The sequence below is a fragment of the Phocoena sinus genome, chromosome 13 (assembly GCF_008692025.1).
Source record: "Phocoena sinus isolate mPhoSin1 chromosome 13, mPhoSin1.pri, whole genome shotgun sequence".
NCBI lineage: Eukaryota > Metazoa > Chordata > Mammalia > Artiodactyla > Phocoenidae > Phocoena > Phocoena sinus.
The window spans coordinates 79327468-79352389 of NC_045775.1; the positions used below are offsets into that span (position 1 = coordinate 79327468).

The window sequence follows — 24922 nt, forward strand, 5'->3', positions numbered from 1 at the left end:
TAACCACTAACCTGTAACGCATCCCACCACTGAACACCATGCAGCAAAAGCTTCCTGCAGTTCTGCTCTTTATTTTGGGACTTTATTTTGCCAATGACAAAGTACTTCCTTGGGGGAAAAAAACTTTGCTTTGAAATAGTTTTCAAGTCACAAGAAACTGCAGAAAGAGTAAAGAGTTCCTAGCACCCTTCACCCAGGTTCCCCTAAAAGGTAAGATCTTACATGATCATAGTACAACCATCAAAACTAGGAAGGTGACTTTGGTATGATAAATACTTTTTTTTTTTTTTTGGCCGCACCTCGCGGCCTGCGGGATCTTAGTTCCCCCACCAGGGATCGAACCCACTCCACCTGTAGTAGAAGTACAGAGTCTTAACCACTGGACCGCCAAGGAAGTCCCTGGTACAATACTATTAACTAAAATACAGACCTTATTCAGATTTCACCAGCTTTTGGTCGTTTTATTTTGTGTGTGTGTGTGGGGGGGGGGGATTTCTATGAAATGTTATTACAGGTACAGATTTGTGTACAGATGGAGAACTGTTCCATCACCAAAAAGAAGCTCCCCTGTGCCACCCTTTTTACGAACATCCTTCTCCCAACCTAACATCTGGCAGGAGCTGATGTGTACACCATCACTATAAGTTGTCATTTATGTATGGACACCAAGGGGGGAAAGTGGTGGTGGGATGAATTGGGAGATTGGGATTGTCACGTATACACTAATATGTATAAAATAGATAACTAATAAGAACCTGCTGGATAAAATAATAAAATTAAATTAAAAAAAAAAGATAATGTTGTCTAAATGGAACTACATAGCATGTAACCTTTTTTTTTTTGCCCCTGTACCAACGGGATCATTTATTTACAATTCAGTAAAAGTCTCAGCCCAAACCAGCAAAACCATCTATATGATTGTAGAGAGCCATATACGGGTAATTTGCCTTCTGACAAAAATCTGGAGAGCAGAAAGGTGCGACAAATTGAATTCGGCTCAGATTGTTCAGAAAGGAAATCACAGCTGGAAAACATTTCAAACAGAGATCCCTTCGAAGAGCCTTCCAAGGACAGCCGCCAAGTATATTTTACACGTAACCTTTGAGCTTGGCTTTGTTGACTCAGAATAAGGCCCTTTAGACAAAGTACTTCTTTGCTCATGGTTCTTGAAGACAGCGCTTACATCACAGAGGAAAAAAAAAACAAACAAAACCGATATCAAGAGGGGAAAGCGTATGACCTTCCTGTTCAAACATGTCTCAACAATCAGGGCTCTTTAAACCACTTCCCTACTCAGCATCCTCTTGGTAGAAGGGATGGGAAAAGTTTACTTCAGGGTTAATTCCAAGATAGCAGGGTGCCTACCTGCAAACATTCAGATTTTATTTTATTTTTTTTGCGGTACGCGGGCCTCTCACTGTTGTGGCCTCTCCCATTGCGGAGCACAGGCTCCGGACGCGCAGGCTCAGCGGCCATGGCTCACGGGACCAGCCGCTCCACGGCATGTGGGATCCTCCCGGACCGGGGCACGAACCCACCTCCCCTACATCAGCAGGCGGACTCTCAACCACTGCGCCACCAGGGAAGCCCTGTTCTATATCTTGATTGAAGTGGTGGTTACGTGAGTGTCTACATTTACCACGACTCACTGAGTGGTGCACTTAATTGCTATGCATTTAACTGTATGTCAATTTAACCTACATATTTCATTGTATGCCCCATAAATCCTCCTTTATGGGACTTAAGCAATCATCCTAGAGAGGGAGGAATGTATTTTTTTAAAATTAATTTTGAACAAATAAGTTACTTGACGATCAATTCCTTGGAGAAACTCAAAGAAAACTCAGATGAAGGCAGAGACATAACATTGCTTGTGGACTCAGGAGTAAGAAAAGTGATTCAGAAATGATACCTCAGGTTGGCATGCACTTGCTGGTCCACTCAGCATAAATATTCAGTGAGTATTACCATGAGTCAGGCACCACCTTGGGAGAGACAAAGTCCCTGTTCTTACTGAGTATACATTCTCTAAGAAGACAGACAAGCAACTAAACAAATAAACAGGGAAATTACAGACTGTGACCAGCGCAGTGAAGGAAGTCCACAAGAATACATGCCTGGGAGTCAATAAAGGAGTGGGGAGGAACTAAAAGAATGACCAGGAAAGACTTCTGTGCAAAAGTGATGTCTGAGATGTGTCATGGGATGAAGGGCAGATGGAACGACACGGCAAGCAGACAGAAAGAAAGTGCAAAGGTCCTGAGGCAGGGAGAAAGGTGACGTTTCTGAGAAAATGAAAGACAATCAGTGTGACTGGTGCATAATAAGCAGGGAGAGAGTGGGATGGGTTTGGGCTGGAGAGTTGAGCGGGAACCAGAGCACGCAGGTCCTATGAGCGGGGGCAGGACGGACTCTGAGTGCCAGTCAAAGATAATGGGAAGCCCCTGAAGGGTTCCAGCAGGCAGGGGACACGAACTGCCATGGAGGACGAGAGTAGGGACAAGGCTAGAAGCTAAGAGACCAGTTAGGAAGTTACTGCAGTGCTGTTGGCAAGAGCTGGCAGTGATGTGGACCAGGGCACTGCAGCAGTGACAGAGAAAAAACAGATTTGAGATGTACTGTTGGAGCAGAACTGACAACCTGCTGATGCATTCAGTGTGGAAAAGGAGAAGGAAGGAAGGATGGGAGAATGGTGGTATCATTTACTAAGATGGGGAACTCTGGGGCAGAGCAAGTCTTGGGGGGAAATCAAGAGTTTCATTTTAAGACGCTTCCATATCCAGTAAGTGGAAGTGCCAAGCAAGGAGCTTGAAGCTCAGGAGGGAGGTCTGAGCTGGAGATACGAAGTTCAAGGTTGTTATCACACAGACGGTCGCGAAGCCAGGGGCCCAAAGGAACTCTCAGAGGTGGGTCCAGGACTGAGCCCTAGGGCACCCTCCCACATTCAGAACTCCTGTCAAGGGAAGAGGATGAGTCGGGAGGCAGGAAGGAAGCCAGGAAGACAGGGCTTCCTGAAGGTCACTTCTGGCGTGCAGCATCCCTCAGAACGTTTGCTGAGTGTGTGAAAAAAAGGAAGGATCAGGGGTGGTAACCTTGCCAGATGTTGCTGGAAGATGCAGTGACAGGAGCCAAAGAGGAGCCCACTGGATTCAGTGGCACAGAAACATCAGTGGTGCGGACCCCGAGAGCACTGTCGGAGGAGCACAGCAAGGAAGCCAGGGCACGCCCATTCAGAAGGAAATCAGACGACCGCTGACCATCAGGGCGGCCAGGGCCTCACAGTGACTCAGTCCTCCCGCAGCCAACCCCGTGGCCAACGCACCTTCCTTGCCGCCAAACCTCGCTGAGGTCGTCCCATCAATGGTTCCTGAAATGCAAGCCCTGCCAGCCAGCAGGGCCACAGCTGCCACGGAAGACGTGAGCAGGGCTCCTGCTGCCCAGGCTCAAGGACTCTGGCCACTTCGCCAACTTAACCACAGACACCCGCGGTGGCCGTATCCCCACGCCCCAGTGCTGCCCTGTGACCTCTGACCCCCGAGATTCCCACCCGCCTCCCCCTCCACCTGGCCCCTACCCTCAGCTGCCTCACCTGCGGTTTTATCCGCCTCGACTCCCTGCTGCTGAGCACACGGCGCTCATCAAACTTCTGCTCCCCTTCCACCATTCCAGGGCAAACAGTACGGAAATCCCACAACTCAGACTCACCAGGGACAGTCAGAACGGAGGGGGATTTTTCTGGAAGTTCATTGACACGGCTGCTGTTCTGAACCCAGAAAATGTTGACGGGCTCAGGTGGGCCCACGGCCTGACAGGTGAGGTTGAAGGCTGTGTTTCTGGTGACATTCATGCTCTCAGGCTGCCTCGTAAAGTGAGGAAGTCCTGCAGAGGAAGAGGTGAGTGAAAGAAGGTATTAGATCCACAGGCCGAGGCACAGCCCCCAGGGGAATGGAAACCACACGGGAGCTTGGCAGAAGGAGCTTTCTCTGTCCACCACCCAGGTCTGAAACGGCCAGTTTTTACCTCCCTGAAGTTGGGTACGAAAGAACAAAGAGGCTAATTCCTGCCAGCCTAGCTCTAGCCGGTCTTCTAGGACACTTTCCCAAAGGAGTAATGGTGATTCAGAACTGTTTTTTTTCAGAAGGGAGGCCTGGCAGTTCTGAAATTAGGTGTTGCTCAAACTCCTGGGAAAGGCTGGCAGGTTTTCAGGATTCCTTACCAATAAACACAAAGTGAAAATGAAGCCACGTAAGAGTCTACCCATTTTTTTTCTTTTTTAAATTTAAGCATACTTGATTTACAACGTTGTATTAGTTTCAGGTGTACGGCAGGGTAATTCAGTTATACATATGTAAAAATATATTCTTTTTCAGATTCTTTTCCATTATAGGCTATTACAACATACTGAATATAGTTCAATATCAACTATATTGTGCTATACAGGAGGTCCTTGTTGTTTATCTATTTTATATATAGTAGTGTGTTTATGCTAATCCCTAACTCCTAGTTTATCCCTTCCCTTCTTTCCCCTTCGGTAACCACAAGTTTGTTTTCTATGTCTGTGAGTCTGGTTCTGTTTTGTAAATAAGCTCCTTTGTATCATTTTTTTAGATTCCACATATAAGTGGTATCATATGATATTTGTCCTTCTCGGTCTGACTTACTTTACTTGTATGATAATCTCTAGGTCCATCCATGTGGCTACAAATGGCAATATATCATTCTTTTTATGGCTGAGTAATATTCCAGTATATACACCACATCTTCTTTATCCATTCATCTGTTGATGGACACTCAGGTTCCTTCCATGTCTTGGCAACTGTAAATAGTACTGCTGTGAACATTGGGGTGCATGTATCTTTTCAAATTAAAGTGTTTGTCTTTTCCAGATATATGCCCAGGAGTGAGATTGCTGGATCATATGGTAACTCTATTTTTAGTTTTTAAGGAACCTCCATGCTGGCTGCATCAATTTACATTCCCACCAACAGTATACGAGGGTTCCCTTTTCTCCACACCCTCTCCAGTGTTTATTATTTGTAGACTTTTTTGGATGATGGCCATTCTGAACGGTGTGGTCTGCCTGTTTTTGAGGACAACCTATTTTGTGTGAGACTTTCAGGTGAGGGATAATAAATTTGAAAATCTGTACACTCGTACAGGGCTGAACACTTCTCCAAGCACATTCTCATGAAAAGAGTATAGACAGAGTTACACAGTTACAACCCCAAGATCTCCCACTATGATTCCAGAACCGGGGTCATAGGGAAGGGACGTTAAGAATAGCTCAGAGAAAACCAGTTGGTACTTATTTGGGGCATGTGACAAAAATTTAACAGATCAAGCTAACTGGCCTCAGATGTTTAAGCTGTGTTCTTTTGGGACTGGGAGCTCACAGATCTGGTCCCAGCAGGACTGATGTGGGAGTGGTAAAATGGGATTCTTTTTTCATGTTTCAAAGTTTTGCAAAACTCCATTTGCACCTAACTCATTCCTGCCCTGGGCATTTTTTTTCTGGGATTTTACAAGTGAAACGTCCTCTGAATAGTCTTCCCAGATTAGCAGCAAATGTAGCAACCCTCCCCTCTGGCTGATGCGGACAGATCCCTGTGGCACTGGCTGTGCAGCCTGGGATGGGTTCAGAGCAAAGCTCCAAAAGAGACTCCTCTGAGGGGCCCCTCCCCCAGGCCTCCTGCAGCATTAGAGGGTATCAAGTTCAGGTCTGCAAAAGAAAGGGTAGCACAGCAGCCTTTTTGTGGGAGATGCTTCTCAGTTGAAGTTCCTTGACAAGCTAATCGCCTGCTCTAAAGCCTTTGATGAGGAGGGTCGGGAGAAAGCAGAAAAGTTGCTCTGAAGGCTCTGCACCTCAGCGAGCAGGGATGCAGAGACCCTGGAGGGCAGCCCCTAGGACAGTGGGGAGTGGCCACTTGGGGTGATAATGAAGATGCTTCCGGCTCAAAGCCTCTCTTGACAGGCCCTGCCATTGCCGAACCGGGCGTGCAAACCCCGAGATATGCAGGACTCGGGCCCACCTGGCCTGACTCACCTGTGCATCAGCTCACGTTCCCCACGAGACTCCAACTTCCTTGAGGGCAGAGGCTGCCTTCTCCTTGCCTGTTGCTCCAGCTCCCCCACCAAGCCCATCTCATGTCACGGCGTCGAACTGCACTGAATCACGCGCCTGACAAATCCTAGGGCCTAAAAAGGAAGCCCAGGCCGAGCTCCAGGCCCAATCAAGAAAACGGCTCACTCTCCCTGATTTCACCGTCTGCATAAGCGAGACAGTAAAAGGTACTGAATAATAAACATATTGGCACTTGACCAGGTGAGTGGCACCTGGCGCCAGCACTGAGAACTGGATAATAGATTGCATTTTGTATCTTAACATAAAAAGACTTCCGTTGTTTTAAGTTGTAAATAACCTTAGGACAAGGAGGGCCACAATCTCTTTTTATCTCAGCCATAGTGCGTAGGATAGAGCTAAATCTCTAAGAATTAAGTGAATTTCATAAGTACCTGAAGTCTACAAAGAAGATGGCCTTGTAAAATTTCAGTGCTTCTGGATTTGCAAGGTTTGCGTACAGAGCTACAAATGGAATAAATTAGGAATCTGAGAGTAACATATATATGCTACTATATATAAAATAGATAAACAACAGGGTCATACTGTATAGCTTGGGGAACTATCCTCGATATTTTGTAATAGCCTATACGGGAAAAGAATCTGAAAAAGAATATATATATATATATATATATATATATATATACACATATATATATGTACACACACATATAATAAACTGAATCACTTTGCCGTATACCTGAAACTAACACAACGTTGTAAATCAACTATACCTCAATAAAAACAATTAAAAAACAAACAAACAAATGGGCATGCCAAACTCTGGAGCATTATACACGAAGCGATTAATGCAGGCTCTACAACAAACCGCCCTGTGGCAACTGGACACCCTGTGGCCTCTGGACTCACCTTGCACCTCGACGTAGATGGGGTCAGACACGATCTCGTCGTTGTTTATTTTCATCTTACAGATATACGACCCATTGTCTGAACGCTGCACACTGCTTATGCTTCCGGGAGAAACACAAAGATATTTATCGTGACGACCTTTAGAGTTCCTACTACAGGAATGGAACATTCTTCAACTTCTTTGTCCTTCGCGGTGATGATTAACATGGCTAATGTGTGTCACGTGTGTCTCAACATGGCTAGGTCACAGTTCCCAGATCCTTGGTCAAATGTTACTCTAGATGTAAAGATATTTTTCTGTGAAGGTGTTTTTCAGGTGTGATGAATATTCCAACCAGTCGACTCAAAGTAAAGCAGATGACCCTCCATTGCTTGGGTGGGCCTCGTGTAGGCAGTTAAATGCCTTATGAGCATAGACTGAGGTCTTCCGAAGAACAGGAAATCCTGCCTCCAAACTGCCTTTGGGCCTCAAGGCTGGAACATTAACTCTTCCCTGGGCCTCCCACTGACACCCCACAGATTTCAGAGCTGGCAGCACCCACAATTACATTAGCCAATCCTTAAAATAAATTTCTCTCGCTCTCTTTGTGTGTGTGTGTGTGTGTGTCCTCTACCGGTTCTGTTTCTCTGAAGAACCCGGTCTAACACATATATTGTCACTTGTCTGGATTTCCATGGTAGGCTCTGTACCAGGGTTCTCTATATCAGAGTACCACCCCTCCAGACATTTTGCAAATTTGTGGAGTTGTTTTGGATGGTCACAAATAACTAGGGGCGACATTGTTTTCAGGGGCCAGGGGCGACTTTTCCACATCCCAAATGACCTTTTTTTTTTTTTTTTTTCGGTACGTGGGCCTCTCACTGTTGTGGCCTCTCCCGCCGCGGAGCACAGGCTCCAGACGCGCAGGCTCAGCGGCCATGGCTCACGGGCCCAGCCGCTCCGCGGCATGTGGGATCTTCCCAGACCGGGGCACGAATCCGTGTCCCCTGCATCAGCAGGCGGACTCTCAACCACAGCGCCACCAGGGAAGCCCCCAAATGACCTTCTGAGACTAGAAGCTAATCTCACTGTACACACACACAAAGTATTTTGCCTGGTGTTAATATCCATGTCATTTCCCAGGACCATGAAAATGGAGGGCCAGTATCCCTTTGTCCTGTTTGGAACTTGGCTGTGACTCGGTCATCGTCTGGAAGATGGATCACCGACAGCACTGCTCCGTTTGCAGCTGCCATGTGCCTGGGTACAAGTCACTGTGGACTTTATTATAATCTCTCCTGGTGTGGTCACACCCAGCGTTTACATATTCACATTCATATTATTTAATTATCAATTGCCTTCCTTTCGTTTCCCTCTTATTACAGGATGAACATAAGATATCTTATATAAACAGGCAGCCTTGGCTCTAAGAGGTTCAGAGTCCTGCTTGCTAATTGCCCAATGTGCTTACAAACAGGGAGTTACACCACAGACGTGAAACCCGCTCTTAGCTGGGGTGGGAAGGGGTGAGACAATGAGGCACACTTTGAAATGCTCTCAGATGCTCTCCTACAGAGGATGCCTTTATTAGCCCCAAGCACTGATTTCTTCTCTGCCCATCACACACAACCAAGAAGACTGTGAATGAAGGAAAAAGAAAAAAGAAGAAAAACGTGGAGGGGTCCACCTGCCTTCCTAGCAGCTTGTTCCCCGATATAACTAGTTTATCCCAAAGCAAAATAAAATCTGTCCTCAACCTGTCAAGGGCTACGGCTTAAGGCTTAAAAGAGACCAGGAAGCTGGCAAGGTCAGAAGGGGCAGCTGCCAGGGTTATTAACACAGCACAGTCACCACCAGGAGCTGACAGGCGGCAGTGAAGGGTCCCCGGCCGCTAGAAGCCACGGTTTTCAGAACGAACACTGGACACTATAAATACCGCTTCTCCCAACGCCACCATTCTGCAGACCCCTACTAGCCTATGATAAGCAGAGTAACGAAGGTACACATCAAGAACGACATCAGGGGGCTTCCCTGGTGGCGCAGTGGTTGAGAGTCCGCCTGCCGATGCAGGGGACACAGGTTCGTGCTCCGGTCCGGGAAGATCCCACATGCCACAGAGCAGCTGGGCCCGTGAGCCACGGCCGCTGAGCCTGCGTGTCCAGAGCCTGTGCTCCGCAACGGGAGAGGCCACAACAGTGAGAGGCCCGCGTACCGCAAAAAAAAAAAAAAAGAACGGCATGAGTCAGAACTACGAGGGCCAGAGCTGCTTGGGTTAGCATCACCTCCTTAACAGTCTCAGGATCCGGTGGTGTGACTGTCCCCTGTCCCCTGCATTTCCTGATGTGCCAATCTAAGCAGTGCCCCCATTGACTGGGAATACTCTGTCTTCCCCTCTCCCCTCATTCCTATGTAGGAGTGATATAATTCTGGAATGCACCTGATGAATGACTGTTGGACTTGGGGAGGATGCAGGGGTCAAGGAAAGGCCGGTCTCTCCATGCTTTAGGGCAGGAGCTGAATGTCACAATGCTTAGAGGTCACCAGGAGAAGACGGAAAGAGACCTCACAGGACAAATATCTCCAAATAACGGGCTAGCTGACGCTTCCCCTAGAATCTGCCAGGATATCAAGGTGACAGGAAGGGGCTGAAGAAAGCGGGAGGGGAGCAGGCGTCTAGGACGATGTGCTGCCCATCATGGGTAACACCTAGAGGCTGGATGGTACGACGTGGCTTTCAGCAGCTCCTGCAGATTCTCCACGGCTGACCTGTCTAGTCTTAGCAGTTCCAAGGGAAACCAAGGTTACGGCTACTGAAGAGAGGATCCTTTCTACTCATCACTTTACAAGAAGCAACATTTTCTTGAGGCAAGACTCAGGGAGGGGCTGGCTGCAGCAGACGATGAGATCTGACAGGCTGAGGACACCTACGCCCTCGGAAGACCGGGCTCTGGCTCACGGCCTGGGACCCCGGTGCCGTAGCAGGCTTGCTGTGTGACTCAGTGAGCCAGGGACCGGAGAGGAAGTGAAGGCCAGAGAGGGAGGCAGGGCACATCCCCAGGGGGACCACACCCAGCCCCGGGATGCTCAGCACTCCAGGAACCCAAGAAACCAGCAGGCACAAATAACTTCCGGCAGCAGAAATCAGGCCACACAAAAAAGTCCAGGAGTACCTTCAACTAACCAGCAAGGAAAATTCAGACTAGGAGTAAAGCACGAGAATGCAAAGGGAACGTGATCAAAACTTGGTCGTTACTCATTCGCGTCAGGCAGGATCTAGCGTCACTGCGTGACAAGGACAATGTGTCTGCATTAATTAGCAGGTCCAGATCCATCTTACCTATAGCACAGGAAACGTTTTTCACAAATAATTCTCTTGTTGCTTTCTAGACATCACGTAAAGGCTCCCAGGATGATGGCAGTGTGGGGGGGTGGGACTGGAGATGGGTGACTGGTCCCCAATCTCTTCCCTCTCCCCCCGCAGAAACAGTGGGAAAGGCTCTGAGCTCAGAACAGCAACCCAGGCATTCAGACGATGACTGAGTAAGGAGTTCCAGAAAGAACACAGAAAGGGGAGGAGGGAGGCATCATTCAGGAAAATGTCCAGAACTGGCGATACGGGTCTTTCCTAACCTGACACCTAGGTGGGCAGCACAGCAAGAGAGACAAGACCCACCAAGGGGCTTCACCAGGCAATGTCACACCTCTAAGACAAAGTGGAGACCCCCCAGAAGCTTCCAGAGAAAAGAAAAGCAGGTAATTGACGAGTGAATCAGAAACGTGTCATGCTTCTCAAGAACAACTCTGAGAGCGAAAAGGAAACGGAGCAATGATTTCAAGATGACAACAGGAAATTATTTTCCTTTAAAATTCTGTATCTGGCCAAACTACCTCAAGGTGGAGGTAGGAAAAACATGGCATTTTCAGACACGTGAGGGCCCAGCAAGTGAGCAGAGGCTGGGCTCCATGCCAAGGTGACGGGGTAAAGCCAGGAAGAGGGGGAGCTGGGCTCCAGGGAACAGACGCTGGAAGTCAGCAGGAACGAGGCTCCCAAAAATGAAAGGAAAGTTGACTCAGCCACAGACCCCAGACCCGGAGGGCAACGTGTCTGGGCCGGAGGAAAAGGGACAGCTCCAGGACTGGCACCTCCAAGGAAAAACACCAGTCCTGAGAATCTGGTCATTTTGAGAGGAGATGCATTATTTTCCTTTAAAACGTGGGGGGAGAATGAGCGATTGAAACTTAGACAATTCAGTGAACCAACAGGCAAGGAAACTATTAAGTTCAGGAAAATCAAAAAGCTCTCTAACAAGTACGATGTAATTACAGTTGACTACATGATTTGGCTGAAAATAGCATTTCCATAGCCACAAAAACTGTGAACTCTGGGTACTGATTTAACCACAGCTATGAGTAATACCCTATTAGATTAACACACCATGCTGGGGCCTGGCACAGGCATGCACACACACCACACGTACACATACACACACACACACACACACGACTCATGGACTGAATATCTCTGGAAAGCTACCCAATAAATGGGTCACCTCAGCTCCCCACTGGGAAAGAGCAAGGGGGCTGGAATGCAAGAGATAACTTTTGGACAGTTAGACTACTTTACCGTGTGCAGGCACTTAAAAAAAAAAAGTATAAGAATTCCATCAGCTTTTGGTCAAACATCTGAACAGGGGAAGACCAAAGAAACCACAGATTCTGCCACAGTGTCTAGACAGGAACCACCTGGAGAGAGCCATGGCGGTGGGACAGCAGCTGCAAAAGCCCATCACACCAGCATCCCCTCAGCTGACGTAGCCCCAGGGCATCCTACAAGGACACACAGCATCTCTCTGGCCCTCAGACCTATTACAACTAGGCTGGCCTGCTCAGAAATGGCTCGCAAGGAGTACCTAAGCTCTCAAGCCTTCTTAGAAGACATATAAAAAAGGACCAATATTGAATGAATGTCTGGAGTAGTCAAATTCACAGGTAAAGAATGTGGAATAGAGGTTACCGAGGGCTGGAGGGGAAGGGGAACGGGGAGTTAGTGTTTCACGGGTATGGAGTTTCAGTTTGAGATGATGAAAGAGCTCTGGAGATGGATGGTGGTGACAGTGGCATAAAGGCGTGAGTGTACTCAAGGCCACTAACTTGGATATTCAAAAAGGGTTAAAATGGTAAGTTTTTTTTTTTTTTTTTTTTTTTTTTTTTTGTGGTACGCGGGCCTCTCACTGTTGTGGCCTCTCCCGTTGTGGGGCACAGGCTCCGGACGCGCAGGCTCAGCGGCCATGGCTCACGGGCCCAGCCGCTCCGCGGCATGGGGGATCTTCCTGGTACAGGGCACGAACCTGTGTCCCCCGCCCCGGCAGGCGGACTCTCAACCACTGCGCCACCAGGGAAGCCCTAAAATGGTAAGTTTTATGTTATGTGTATGTTACCACAATAAAAAAAAAATCCATGAAAAATGGAAAAAAAACTTTTTAAAGAAATACATGGACGACCCACTAATAAGCATCGTGTTTCACCCTCTGCCATCGTTCAGACGGCGCTGACAGGATTCCACGGATCACCCGAGTTCAGGGATCTCGGACAAAACCTGAGCTGAAAGGAAGTCTGAATATAAAGCAAGTCCCAAAGTCTCCGGGATCAATGGCTAAAAATAACTTTTCCAGCTGATGTTGTTTGGCTCAACAAATGAGGTTCTTACTTTCTAGATGTTTGGCTGATTTCTCATGCACGATTCCATTTTGGGGTAAAGAACAGCCAGCAATGGCACCAGGCAGATGCACACCCGCACCCTGCCCCGCCTGTGGCAAGGGTCTCGGCACGCAGCGCCTGCGGGGGCGCCGCCAACACAAGCGTCTCAGGCGCCAGGAGCCCGCAGGGACCCAAACTACCTACTTAACATGTTTACCAAGAAAATGTAGGAAGAAAGTAAAATCCTTCTAGCTTTAGCTACTGGGAAGGATGCCAGAATTTAAAGAGTACTGGGAATACCTAGACTACAAAGAAAACAAACATCAAATACTTTCCCTTCTCCATAAATCACCCAATAACTAAATGTGCAGGGCCTGTCAGTTTACAGGAACATCAGCTTTTATTTTTGCTTGAGGGTGAGTCTCCCCCAAGTCTTCTGATCTCAAGGCTGGTGCCTTCCTGATGAGGGAGTGTTTCCACCTAAGTGAGAGAGCTTTCTACACCCCATACCAGACTTTAGAGCTATGTCCCACAAATTACACCCTCCTCTAGAGACTTCAGGGGAAGCTCTTGGCTAAGGAGGGTCCTGGGGCTGGACGAGCTGATAACAGGTGTAGATGGGGCGGGATACTGGTTGGAGTGTCAAGGGGGATGCTCAGCCTGGTGACCTAAGTCCCACAGTCTAGCAACTGCTTTCAGGTGATGTACCATGCAAGGGGTGGTGGGGGGTAAGTAGGGAGGGTGGTGTGGATTTTCAGTATTCATCACCAAGCTATCAGTTAAGAATACTCCAATCTACTAGCAGACACTGAATGCTTCCTACAACCATTAATGAAAGATGACTCGACTCTATCAATAATAATACACATCTAAGTGAAACGTGAACTATTAGCACAGATAGACCCAGCTCAAGAGGGCATCTGGATTTGAAGTCCCACATCAGTTACTTCTTCCCTTGTGTATGCCACCAACCTTGGCATTTTGAAAATAATTTTTAAGGTTTTCCCTTTATAATTTCATTTGCACTCTCTATAAATGAATGTGTTTTACAATAGCAAGTTACAGTGGCATTAAAATATTAAATATTAAATGATAAATATAAATATTAAATAATATTAAAATATTTTGAAGATTTTTGGCAATATAGGTAAATGTTCATCATACAATGATAAGTGCATGAAATAAGACATACATCTATGTAATAAAATACGAATTTGATTTCAAGCATCTTAGAGTTCTATATGCTTGGAAAAGTTTTCTTGGGGTTGTGGGCCATAGTTTCCTTCTCTGTACTTTTTTGGTATCTTCCAAGTATTTAACAAAATACATATAACTATGAAAACAAAATACATATGTAACTACTAAAATAACTTAAAAATGCACATATATAGGAGCTAAGACCAAGTAGTTTCAGAAATCTTCTGGGGATACCCTCACGCATGATGCCAAAACAAATCTCCTTTAAGCTTTCCAGGGTACATGGGACTCATGCTGAAATGCCTGTGAGCTCCTCCTATCGTTCCCACCCTCCCACACCTAGTTTCAATAAACTGAGGGTTGACTACAAGATGTGGTCCCCCCTGAGCAGCAGAAGTGTCCTTCCCTTGGTCCTGATGCAGGGCCCTCCTCCCCTAAAGGCCAAATCTAAAATCTGACGGCAACACTACCTTAAACACCTCAACACCACCTTAGCGCTTCTGCACTTGACATTTGAGTCTCCCTTCCCCTCCATTCTGTTCACAAGCAGGAGGACAGGGACCAGGTCTGTCCTTCGTGTCTCAATGCCCAGACGTTCAGGGCAAGGCTGGCTGATTTTATAACTAGTGGGCAGTTGCCTGTGTTGTGATTTGAAAACAAAATCTCTATTCCTTGTGTCCAAAATGATGTCACCAGTGAATGTTCAAGCTTTCCTTAGTGTAAATTACTTATCCCATTCTTTCCTTCCTTTGGAAAGGAAAGCACTATGATGGCCACTGTGAGAGAGAGTGGAAGGAATAACAGATGAACGTTCCACTGCTTTAAATCTGCACGCCTCTTAAGCTACACCTTCGACCAGGACAGGTTTTGTTTTAGGATCAAAGACCAGAAGCATGACTAATCCTAATTTTTAGAGTGAGGTGTTTGGGAGTTTAAGTGTGGGGTGGGCAAAAGCCAAGGGTCTGCATGACATGAAAGAGAAAACATGAACCAATATCAGGCTAAGAGAGTTAAATGCAGCATCCACAATCCTGCCAGGCTTCAGCGACTCACAGCTGCTTCGTATTTAAAGCACAAGTGCAGGTGCAAACTGTGGACTCCCCGATCCGGAGACCTAATCATTTCAAAATTCATGTCCATTCTGTCCTTTTTTATTATACTAACACCTTACAGAAAAATGGTTCCGTGATCTAACTTAAAATACTTTGTTTTTCTTTATAGTTCCTCTGACCCCTGCCTATATACGGACATCTATCTTTTGCACATTCCCTTAAATAAACGTGGTCCATGCCGGTCCTGTTAGTGGCAACTCCAGCAAAGTTGCAGGCTAACGAATTCCTGATAAAATGGCATCTATTGAAAACCTAGAACTAGTGTTTAACTCTTCACTGTTTCTGGGACCCAGAGTGGCTTTCCTTAGGGCCCGTGAAGATTTGAGAAGAGAGGATACTGCAGGTGTGCATATCAGGCTCCCTGGTTAAGGATGACCAGCTTACTACCTAGTGATCCTGGGTAAGACACCCTACTCTTAAGGACCTCAGGGTCCTCATATAAAAGACATCAAATTAGGGTCTCCAACATCCTCCTCTCTTGGGAAGGAATTACACAAATATTGATAATCTTGATCAAGTCACTATAATTTACTTCACTGAATCACCCACAGCTACAGCGCTGCCTGTACATTACTTTAATCAAGTTGAAGAATATTCTAATGGTGGACTTACTGCTGTTCCAGATATTACTCAGTTCAGCTGAGTGTCCATCCTTTGCAAGAATTCTGATCACGAAATTTGCTTAGTTGGGAGGTCACATAAGATTTTTTTCTCTTCCAAATGAGTTTATGAGAGTTCAGCCGAATACATTTTTCTCTAAAGTTCTCAAAATATCACCCAGTCACCTTCTGAACTCTAAAAACATCAGTTCAGAATATGACACTGTCTAAGTTTAAAAACTCTCCAAGTCTTTTGAATATCTAATGGCCCCTTAGAGCACGCCTAGAGCTGCCAGTCAGGCGGTCCAAACCCATCTCCTCGGCAAGAAGACCAGGGAAGATGCAGCGGCTCACCCACGGTCTCGTGGGGGCCGGTGGCAGGACCCCCACTGGGGACTCGCAGCCCAGAGAGCAAGGCTGTGCTTTCCTCCTAAATGACCCCGGGTGAGACGAACGGGCCAGCTTTTTGTTTCTATGAGCCTTTAAACCTCATTCATTATGAAATGGTGATTTTAGTTCTCCCATCAGAAGCTGTGTCTATATAATGGAAAAACATCTGTGTTTTGTAGTTGATGGAGAAAAAAATATAGTCATGGGCAAGACACCCGAGTCTTGACACTGGCGGAGAATGGCAGCCCGAGAGACCCAGCCAGAGGTTAAATCGACCAACGGGAAATGCGGAAATTGTTTTCTTTCCTTGATGATGACCAAGATAACTTGGAAAATGCTAAAAAGGGGGTCATCTTATGGATGTGTTGACACGCTAAACTCTAACTGGAGTCATCAGGTCTATGGTAACTCCGAGGTGGTTTTCTGAAAAGGAAACACACAATGATTCACCAGAAGACATGACACAGTCTGGAAGAGGCCCAAACATCAGGTTGGAGAAAGTGAAAACACAGCAGATCAAAGAGGGCTCCGCTCGGAGTGGAGGAATCCCAGAGAAAGCCTCCTGAGTCAACACTGCCGGGCTCCGAATTCATTTTGAAACTTTAGTGACCACAGTCCACCTAATTCTAAAACTGTACATGCCAGGAAGTCCTGGTGTAAACACAAACAAACAAAACCCCTCCTGACTAAGAGGAAAGAGTAGAGAATGAAAAGGGACTGTGAGAAGAGAAGCAGCTCTCTGTCTCCAGTATCTGCGGTATGAGGACTCAATCCTTGGGACGATGGATTATTCCACATTTATGTCCTGGCCTGGCTTATCCTTGTCACCCCTTCCAACTCATCGGGCCTGCCCCTGCCAACACAAAGTGGAATGCTGAGATGGTGAGCCACGTGGCCGAAGATCTGTCTCAATTCCCCGGACTTCACACTTTCCGCCTCCTTCCTACCCCAACAGGAGGGCAACATCTGCAGCCGCAGGGGGTGCTGGGAGAGGGAGAAGGGAGAGGAGATAGGGCAAACGAAAGGGGTGGAGGGCTGCCTTGTTTCACAAGTTCCACGCCCACCTGGTGAGTCAGATGTCTCCTCCTGCCAGGTAGGAACACTGTTCTCACTCGCTGGGAGAGCTCTTGAGTCCAGCAGGCCTTGACAGGACTTACAGGCCAGCTGGGAAGAGCATTTGATCACCAAGAGTTCCAGTAGGGCCAAAAGCCAATAGAAAAGAAATCAGCAATACGATCAGCTATTAATCTACACTCTAAATGGACCAGTGGGATTCCTAACACAGAAAACAGAAGGCTGTTATTTCTTTACAAGCCTTTTGCTTTTGAATCAGCAAAAGCACAACAACTCTTTTTTTTTTTTTTTTTCCTGTACACAGGCCTCTCACCACTGTGGCCTCTCCCGCTGCGGAGCACAGGCCCCGGACGCGCAGGCCCAGCGACCACGGCCCACGGGCCCACGGGCCCAGCTGCTCTGCGGCACGTGGGATCCTCCCGGACCAGGGCACGAACCCGCGTCCCCTGCATCGGCAGGCAGACTCCCAACCACTGCGCCACCAGGGAAGCCCCACAACAACATTTTAAAAGAAAGGAAGAAAGAACACTTACCTGAAGGAAGCGATGATTGCTGTAACTTCATCATCTGGATAAAATTGAGTAATTGCATGATGGGCCCCCAGCAATTCCTTCCCATCTTTCCACCAAGAAATAGTTGCACTGTCCTGGTATATATTAGGTATGTTGATCGAGCAGTTAAACTTGACATCTTTGTGTTCAGAAAGTATTATGTGGCCGACTGTGTGATTAAACGCAAGAGGCAGTAGGGACGTGGACCTGGCGGAGGTCACTCCGGGAAGGGCTGCATTTCTGGTGTGCGGTCTTCCAGGCTGGATGGGTGGAAACGTGGAGGTGGGCTGGAACCCACTGGTGTGAGGAAAGGAAAATGGTGTGTGGTCAGTCTGCAGGCTTCCCGGGAAAGATCCGGGGAACAGCGGGTTGGGCTTGGTTTCTTCGCTCACCTCAGTGACAGCTGCAAAACAGAAGATTGGATTTTTAGCCTTTTAAATAATGGAGTTTTCCAAGTAGGTCCCCAACTTAACAGGCCATGATGAGAGAGTGACGGGCATCCTAAATGTCCTCAGAAAGCATGAGCGGAATTTATTTAACACACACGAATAGTGTGAATACTCTCTTTCACAAGTTCATTCATTTGCTTACTTCCTTCTTTCTAAAGAATACGTAAGAAATATAATGCCCCCGTCAAAATTTTTTCTTTTTTTAAATTGAGACATAATTGATATATATATATATATATATATATATATATATATATAACATATTTGTTTCAGGTTACAATGCAGTGATTCCATACTTGTATATTTTGCCAAATGATCGCTGCAATAAGTCTACTTAATATCCATCACCACACCTAGTGAGACACTTCTTTTTCTTGTGATGAGAACTTTTAAGATCTACCCTCTTAGCAACTTTCAAATATATGATACCGTACTATTAACTACAGTCAGCATTAACTCCATTACATCGCCAGGACTTACCTATTTTATAACTGGAAGTTTGTATCTTTTGACCACTTCACCCATTTTTTTTTTTTGGCCACCGCACTGCGTGGCATGTGGGATCTTAGCTCCCCAACCAGGGATCGAGCCCGTGCCCCTTGCATCGGAAGCACAGAGTCTTAACCACTGGACCGCCAGGGAAGACCCTCACCCAGTTTTTGAAATTCGTGACTCATTCCAAATCCCTCATACCCATCTCACCAGCATGGCAGGCAGGTGATGCCGCCTGAGATCACCTTCCTACTGTCTGCTCAGTCACAAGACTATGCTTGGCCAACAGTCTTGCAAAGGCTGCTACTGGTCACAAAGGGGCGAGTTGACAATTCTTGTGCCTCAGCATGACCCACCCTAAGCATGGGGGAAAAAAAATCAACATGTGCTTATGTCACCAGCTATAGAATGACTTGGAGCTTCCAGCAAAATGCTTTCCTGCAGGAAGAGACCTGGAAATATTTTGATTTCATCTGACCCACAGGAATTTCTAAAAATATAGGCTCACATCAGTTGTACTTTTAGTTTTAATGGCATTTTTGGAACGTACATTCTATACTAGTTGTAATTTATTCAAATACATTGACCACGGGTGGTGAGACAGGCAGGGAGGAGAGACACAGGCTGGCACCTTGTGGGTGAGTGACGGGGGGTACACAGAGGCGCCTCCTGCCTCCTGCCATGCTCAGGACGTCATACCCTCCTGCACTCCTGAGTGCGTGTGTGCAGGGGGTGCAGACTTAGCAAACAAGAACAAAAGACACCCAGTTAAACTTGAATTTTAGATAAACAAGAAGTAATTTTTAGTATAGGGACTTCCCTGGAGGTCCAGTGGTTAAGACTTCGCCTTCCAGGGGCTGCAGGTTCGATTCCCGGTCGGGAAACTAAGATCCCACATGCCTCGCGGCCAAAAAACCAAAACATAAAACAGAAGCAATAGTGTAACAAATTCAATAAAGACTTGAGAAATGGTCCACATCAAAAAAAAAAAATCTTAAAAAATTTTTTTGAGTATAAGGATTCAGTTAAGGACTCATTGGGTGAATGGAGGTACAAGCAGATTTGGGAGCAAAAGCGGGGATCTGAGAATTTATACCTCTGGCTTCCTCCCTGCAGGTCACTCTGGACCACACTTATCCCTGAATGGAGTGCCGGGGCTCCTGCCAGGGAGTCCTCTCCATCCAGCTCTCTCTCCCCGACCAGGTCAACTCTCACAGTTGCTGCATTTGGGAACTGCATCCGGGGGTGAACGCCAGGTTGGAGGACAAGAGGTTTCACTATAAGAAACCAGCGAGAGCTCATTGCTTGTCCTTGAGGCTGAGGTCTCGGGGGCTCTGGGAGTGCAGGGGTTCTCTGCAGGCTCTGGGGGAGGGCTTTGTGGGCCGGCTGCTGGCTGGCCTTGAGCTCAGTCGTCCAGACAGATTGGTGTGCGGTGATGGGAGTGGTGATTTATTCCAAGGAGTGGAGGTCAGGGTGATTCTGCAGAGAGGGGCCCCTGCCTCTCCTGTCGTCCCCACGCCAGGCAAACTTTATGTACAGGGATGGTAGGAAGAGGTGAAGCCCATCTTCTCTGATTTGGGGGGTCCCTTCTGCAGTAATGGATGCTCCCCATCTTGTCTGATTTGGGGATCCCTCTGCAGTAATGGCTGCTCTAGCTATTTATCTTATGCCTGTAGACCCTCCTCAGAACACTCTTTTTCTACAGGCTTCAAAGCACTTACAGTTCACCTCTGCCTCTTGGAGGCAAACTTACCTGCAGTCTTTCCTATTTCTTGAGGTGGGGAGTCAGGGGTTTTGTCCAAATGACTTTTTTTTTCTTGTGTGTTAAATATAAGGCAAAAAAGTAGAGTGGGAGAAACAAATGATGCTTCCTTTGGTTTGTTTAATTTCCTTAAAAACACTGAACATTCCTGGGACTTCCCTGGTGCTCCAGGGGTTAAGCCTCTGCCTTCCAATGCAGGGGACACAGGTTCAACCCCCGGTTGGGGAACTAAGATCCCACATGCGGTGGGGCCACTAAGCCTGTGCGTTCTGGAGCCCGTGAGCCACAACTAGGGAGCCCACGTGCTGCAACTACTGAGCCCGCACACTCTGGAGCCCACCTGCCACAACTAGAGAGAAGCCCCGCACGCTGCAGGGAAGAGCCCGCGCACCACAATGAAAGTTCCCGCACGCCACAACTGAGACCTGACGCAGCCAAATAAATAAGTATTTTTTAAAAATTGAGCATTTCTAATTATAAAGGTAACACAAGTCTGTTGTAAAAAGTTCAAATATTTATGGGAGCACAGAAAGTATAAAATGGAAACCTGTTTTGTAATCCCAACCGTGCAAGATAACCTCTGGTTATAGTTTGGGGTATAAGCGTTAGTTTACTATGAGCTGCTCACTGAACGAACTAATGGCAAAGCCATCCAGTCAGATGACATCACTGAAACTGGGGAGCAGTCAAACCCCGTAATCACTATGGATGGTTTAAAAGGTAACTGATCTCCACAATTTCATTTGCCAGAAGCTGGTAGTATGATTGAATTGCCAACAGATATTTATATAACAGCACCTCCAGGTCTAAGATTTGCTGTGACTGTCTAATGGGACACGGAAAGGCACTTGCCCCAGAAGATAGGCAGCAGAGGGTCCCAGGAGTTAAAGGGGGGAGGGGACACAGCTAACTGTGTGCTCGTGGGAGGCTTTCCCTGATCTCCCCACCACCACCCTGTCTAGTTAAACCTCCCAGGTCAGGTGCTGGGACCCTCCCCTTTGTAACATCTGTAATTTCTCATTCAATTATTTCTCCCCTGCCGGGTTGACTGAAAGTCCCCCACACTGTAGTCAGTTCCTCGGAGGTGCTCAAAATAGGTTTGTTGAATGAATAGGTAAGGGCATGAATTAAAGGAGGGGTAGGGGAGGGTTGACAGGGCTTCAAGGGGCAGAGGTGGTGGAAAACTGGAGTGAAAGGAAGAGGCCCTCATAGTTTGGGAACACCAGTTTAGCTGCAGGGTGGTGCTTCTGTGCTAGGAGAAAAATGAGAGATATAGTGAAATGAGGCTGAACGTGGAGAGCCCTGAATCGCCGCGGAGGGAACAGGGATTCCTGGAAGGTTTCTGAGCAGTGGAGGGAGAAGATCAGAGCCGTGCTTGACCGGGGCGTGGACATCTCCCTGAGAGGGAGGAAGGAGGGGGCCAGGACGTAGGAAACACGGCAGGAAGGTATCGGAGCCCTAACTACGGGAGGGGCCAGGACGTAGCAGGAAGGATGCAGGAAAGAGAAGAGGGGCTGATCCCAACAGCGTCCTCGAGTACTGCCATCACGTCAAAAAGAAAGGTCAGTTTCAGATGCAAACCACTACATACAGAATGGATAACCAACAAGGTCCTACTGTGTAGCACAGGGAACTATATTCAGTATCTTTCATATTCTTTCAGAATATGAAAGAATCTGAAAAGGAATGTATATATAGGTATAACTGAATCATTTTGGTGTACAGCATCAGTTAACACAACATTGTAAATCAGCTATACTTCAATAATTAAAATATATATATATTAAAAAAAAAAGATACGTCAGTTTGACACCAAATGTTTAGGAAGGGCGTAACACAGGGCAGCTCTCAGGAGTGGACACCTGGCAGCTTTATCCTGGCCATCGCTTGGATAGTGTGGCCCCCATAGGGAAAATGGGGATGTAATAATAATGGTGTCCCACAGGGTTGCGGTTAGGAATAAAGGAGTCATCACTATGTTTGGCTCATAGTAAGCGCTCAGTAAACGTTAGTTATTATTACTTCTATTACTTTCTCTTTGTATCAGTAAAACCTGCCACGGCCCAGTACTTGAGAACTGCTGATCTACAGGGGTTGGCGCTGAGGGCTGAACAACCACGCATGCTTGGTGAGGTTCTCACTGCGCAGCTCTGGCAAGGAGTGGGGCGGGGATGGGGTGTTGCCCCGCATAGTTTTCAGTGTAAACGGTGCGTTACAGTATGTGCTGTGCAGTGCGTAACCTCGCCAGCTGTATATGGGGGCCTTGACTGAATACGGATAATGTGGGAAAAGGCAAGATGAAAACGAGTCCAAGGTTCTGGACCCCAAAGTCAGGGCAACGATCGATTAGAAATTACACTTTAAGCTGCTAATTTTTCAGTGTTCTGACTACTTCAGTTGTATAATGTCCCTCCCCCTGTTTTTCCTCACAGAAGTGGAAGACTTTAAAATTATTTTGTTGGTGGGCGAGGTAGTGACAGTAGGAGGATGCGATCAGACCAAACATTTTTTAAACCTTTACTTTTTATTAACGTGTTCTTGTTAATTCATTTTCAAGATGACAAAAGCAAACGTGGTGGGCCTGTTTGATGATCCCCATTGTGGAGACAATGTTTTTAGCCAGAGTCAGAGGTGTATTAAAAGCCCACAGTCAGAGACTTAATGAGAATTTGGTCCTCTCTCCATGGCACACGTGGAAAAGCAGGCTGCCGCTGGAATTCACGAGAAATCTCCCCCTTCCCTTCCCCACTCCCATCTTCTTTCACGGTTATTTTCTCATGTGGACGGGACAGCGGCTAAAGTGGGAAGTTTGGCCTCACAAGCAAATGCAGATAAACAACTTGGATAAATGGCCTCCCACTCAGGCCCAAGAGCAGCTTGTCCACATGTCCAGCAGTTCATCCACCCACCCCAGGGGGCCACATCCATCCAGTCCTGGAGTTGGTCGTGGAGCGCCCCTGCTGTGTGCCCCTGTGTTTCCAATGACCACCCAGGCCTTGACCAGATGCCAAGGCCAGCTTCCTAAAGACAAGGACTGTGGTACCATCATCTTCCTGCAGTGCTCAGCACGGGGACAGGCCCATGGGATATGATTAGCAACTGTTTCTTCAGCCAACGAGTAAAGTGATTAGACCTATGGTCCATTGTTTGAGGTTTGCCTTGTTTTTCTGAACAAATTTGCCGGCAGCTTCCTTGAGGGCTGGAGGCGGTATCCTCTGAACCCAGCCTGATGCCCGGCACGGAGCTGATATGCAGTGAACACCTACAGGACAAACGGGTGTGACACAGGCAGGGACGCTGCCGTGGCTAGGAGTGGGACTGTGGTGGGTCTGTAGCCAGGCCTCTGCAGCAGCATCTCCTCCCCAGACCACCTGCAGCTGCGGTGGGGCAGATACTGAGGACCACAGCCTCCTAGACTCAAAACTGGTCAATGAGGGGATGCTAGGGAAGGAGCTATTTTCTGAACTATAAACAGAGCTGCCATACGATCCCACTCCTGGGCATATATCCAGAGAAAACTCTAATTCAAAAAGATACACGCACCGCTATGTTCACAGCAGCACTTTTCACAATAGCCAAGACATGGAAGCAACCTAAGTGTCCATCGACCGATGAATGGGTAAAGAAGATGTGGTACATGTATACAATGGAATATTACTCAGCCATAAAAAAGAATGAAATAATGCTATTTGCAGCAACATGGATGGACCTGGAGACTATCATACTAAGCGAAGTAGGTCAGAGAAAGACAAATATATGATATCACTTATATGTGGAATCTAAAATAGGACACAAATGAACATATCTACAAATCAGAAACAGACTCAAGGACATAGAGAACAGACTGTGGTCACCACGGGGCGGGCGGGGGAGGGAGGATTGGGAGGGAGTTTGGGAATAGCAGACGCAAACTATTATATACAGAAAGGATAAGCAACAAGGTCCTGCTGTATAGCCCAGGGAACTATATTCAGTATCCTGTGATCAACCATAGTGGAAAAGAATACGAACAATGTATTTATATGCGTATAAGTGAGTCACTTTGCTGTAGAGCAGAAATTAATACAACATCGTAAATCGACTATACTTCAATAAAATAAATTTTTAAAAGTAAGCTATTTTCTGTGTGATCGAGTAGCACAGAGGTGTATTAAAGGTGTATTAAAAGCCCACAGTCAGAGACTTAACGAGAATTTGGTCCTCTCTCCATGGCACACATGGAAAAGCAGGCCGATGTTTGAATCGTGTCCGTGGGCACTTCGCTGTCACCTGGTTAAAAACTCCTCCTCTCACCCCCGAAGATGGCTGAGGCCAAACCCTGAACAAGCAGAAACTGTCTACTTAGAATCATTTCACTTTATGCAAACGCAAAGGATTCTCAGTTGATAAAGTGTAGCAACACTGAATGAGAGGACATTTTAAAAAACCCTTCAACCTGAGATCACCTGACCTGATCGTCCCCAAACTGTAAATGGTAAAAATTAACTTGAGTGCACAGCACTCCGCCACTTGGAGAGAATTAAAAAGAAGAAGGGCCATTCATGGGATAAATGCACCTAGCGCAGGAAAGGTGCAGGCAGAAACCGAGAGCTGACCTGAGGGAAGGGGCCCCGGCAGGGGCTTTACCGGAA

General features: G+C 47.0%; 1 protein-coding gene across 1 annotated transcript in view; it reads right to left on the reverse strand.

Moving 5' to 3' along the window:
* MERTK (MER proto-oncogene, tyrosine kinase) overlaps window positions 1–24922 on the reverse strand; it is a 110837-nt gene that overhangs the window by 70452 nt on the left and 15463 nt on the right. The window contains exons 2-4 of the mRNA XM_032653545.1: window positions 17571–17991; window positions 6989–7089; window positions 3706–3879 (exon numbers count right to left, since the gene is read on the reverse strand). Of these exons, the coding sequence (XP_032509436.1) occupies window positions 3706–3879; window positions 6989–7089; window positions 17571–17991 (696 nt within the window). The remainder of the gene's footprint in view (window positions 1–3705; window positions 3880–6988; window positions 7090–17570; window positions 17992–24922) is intronic.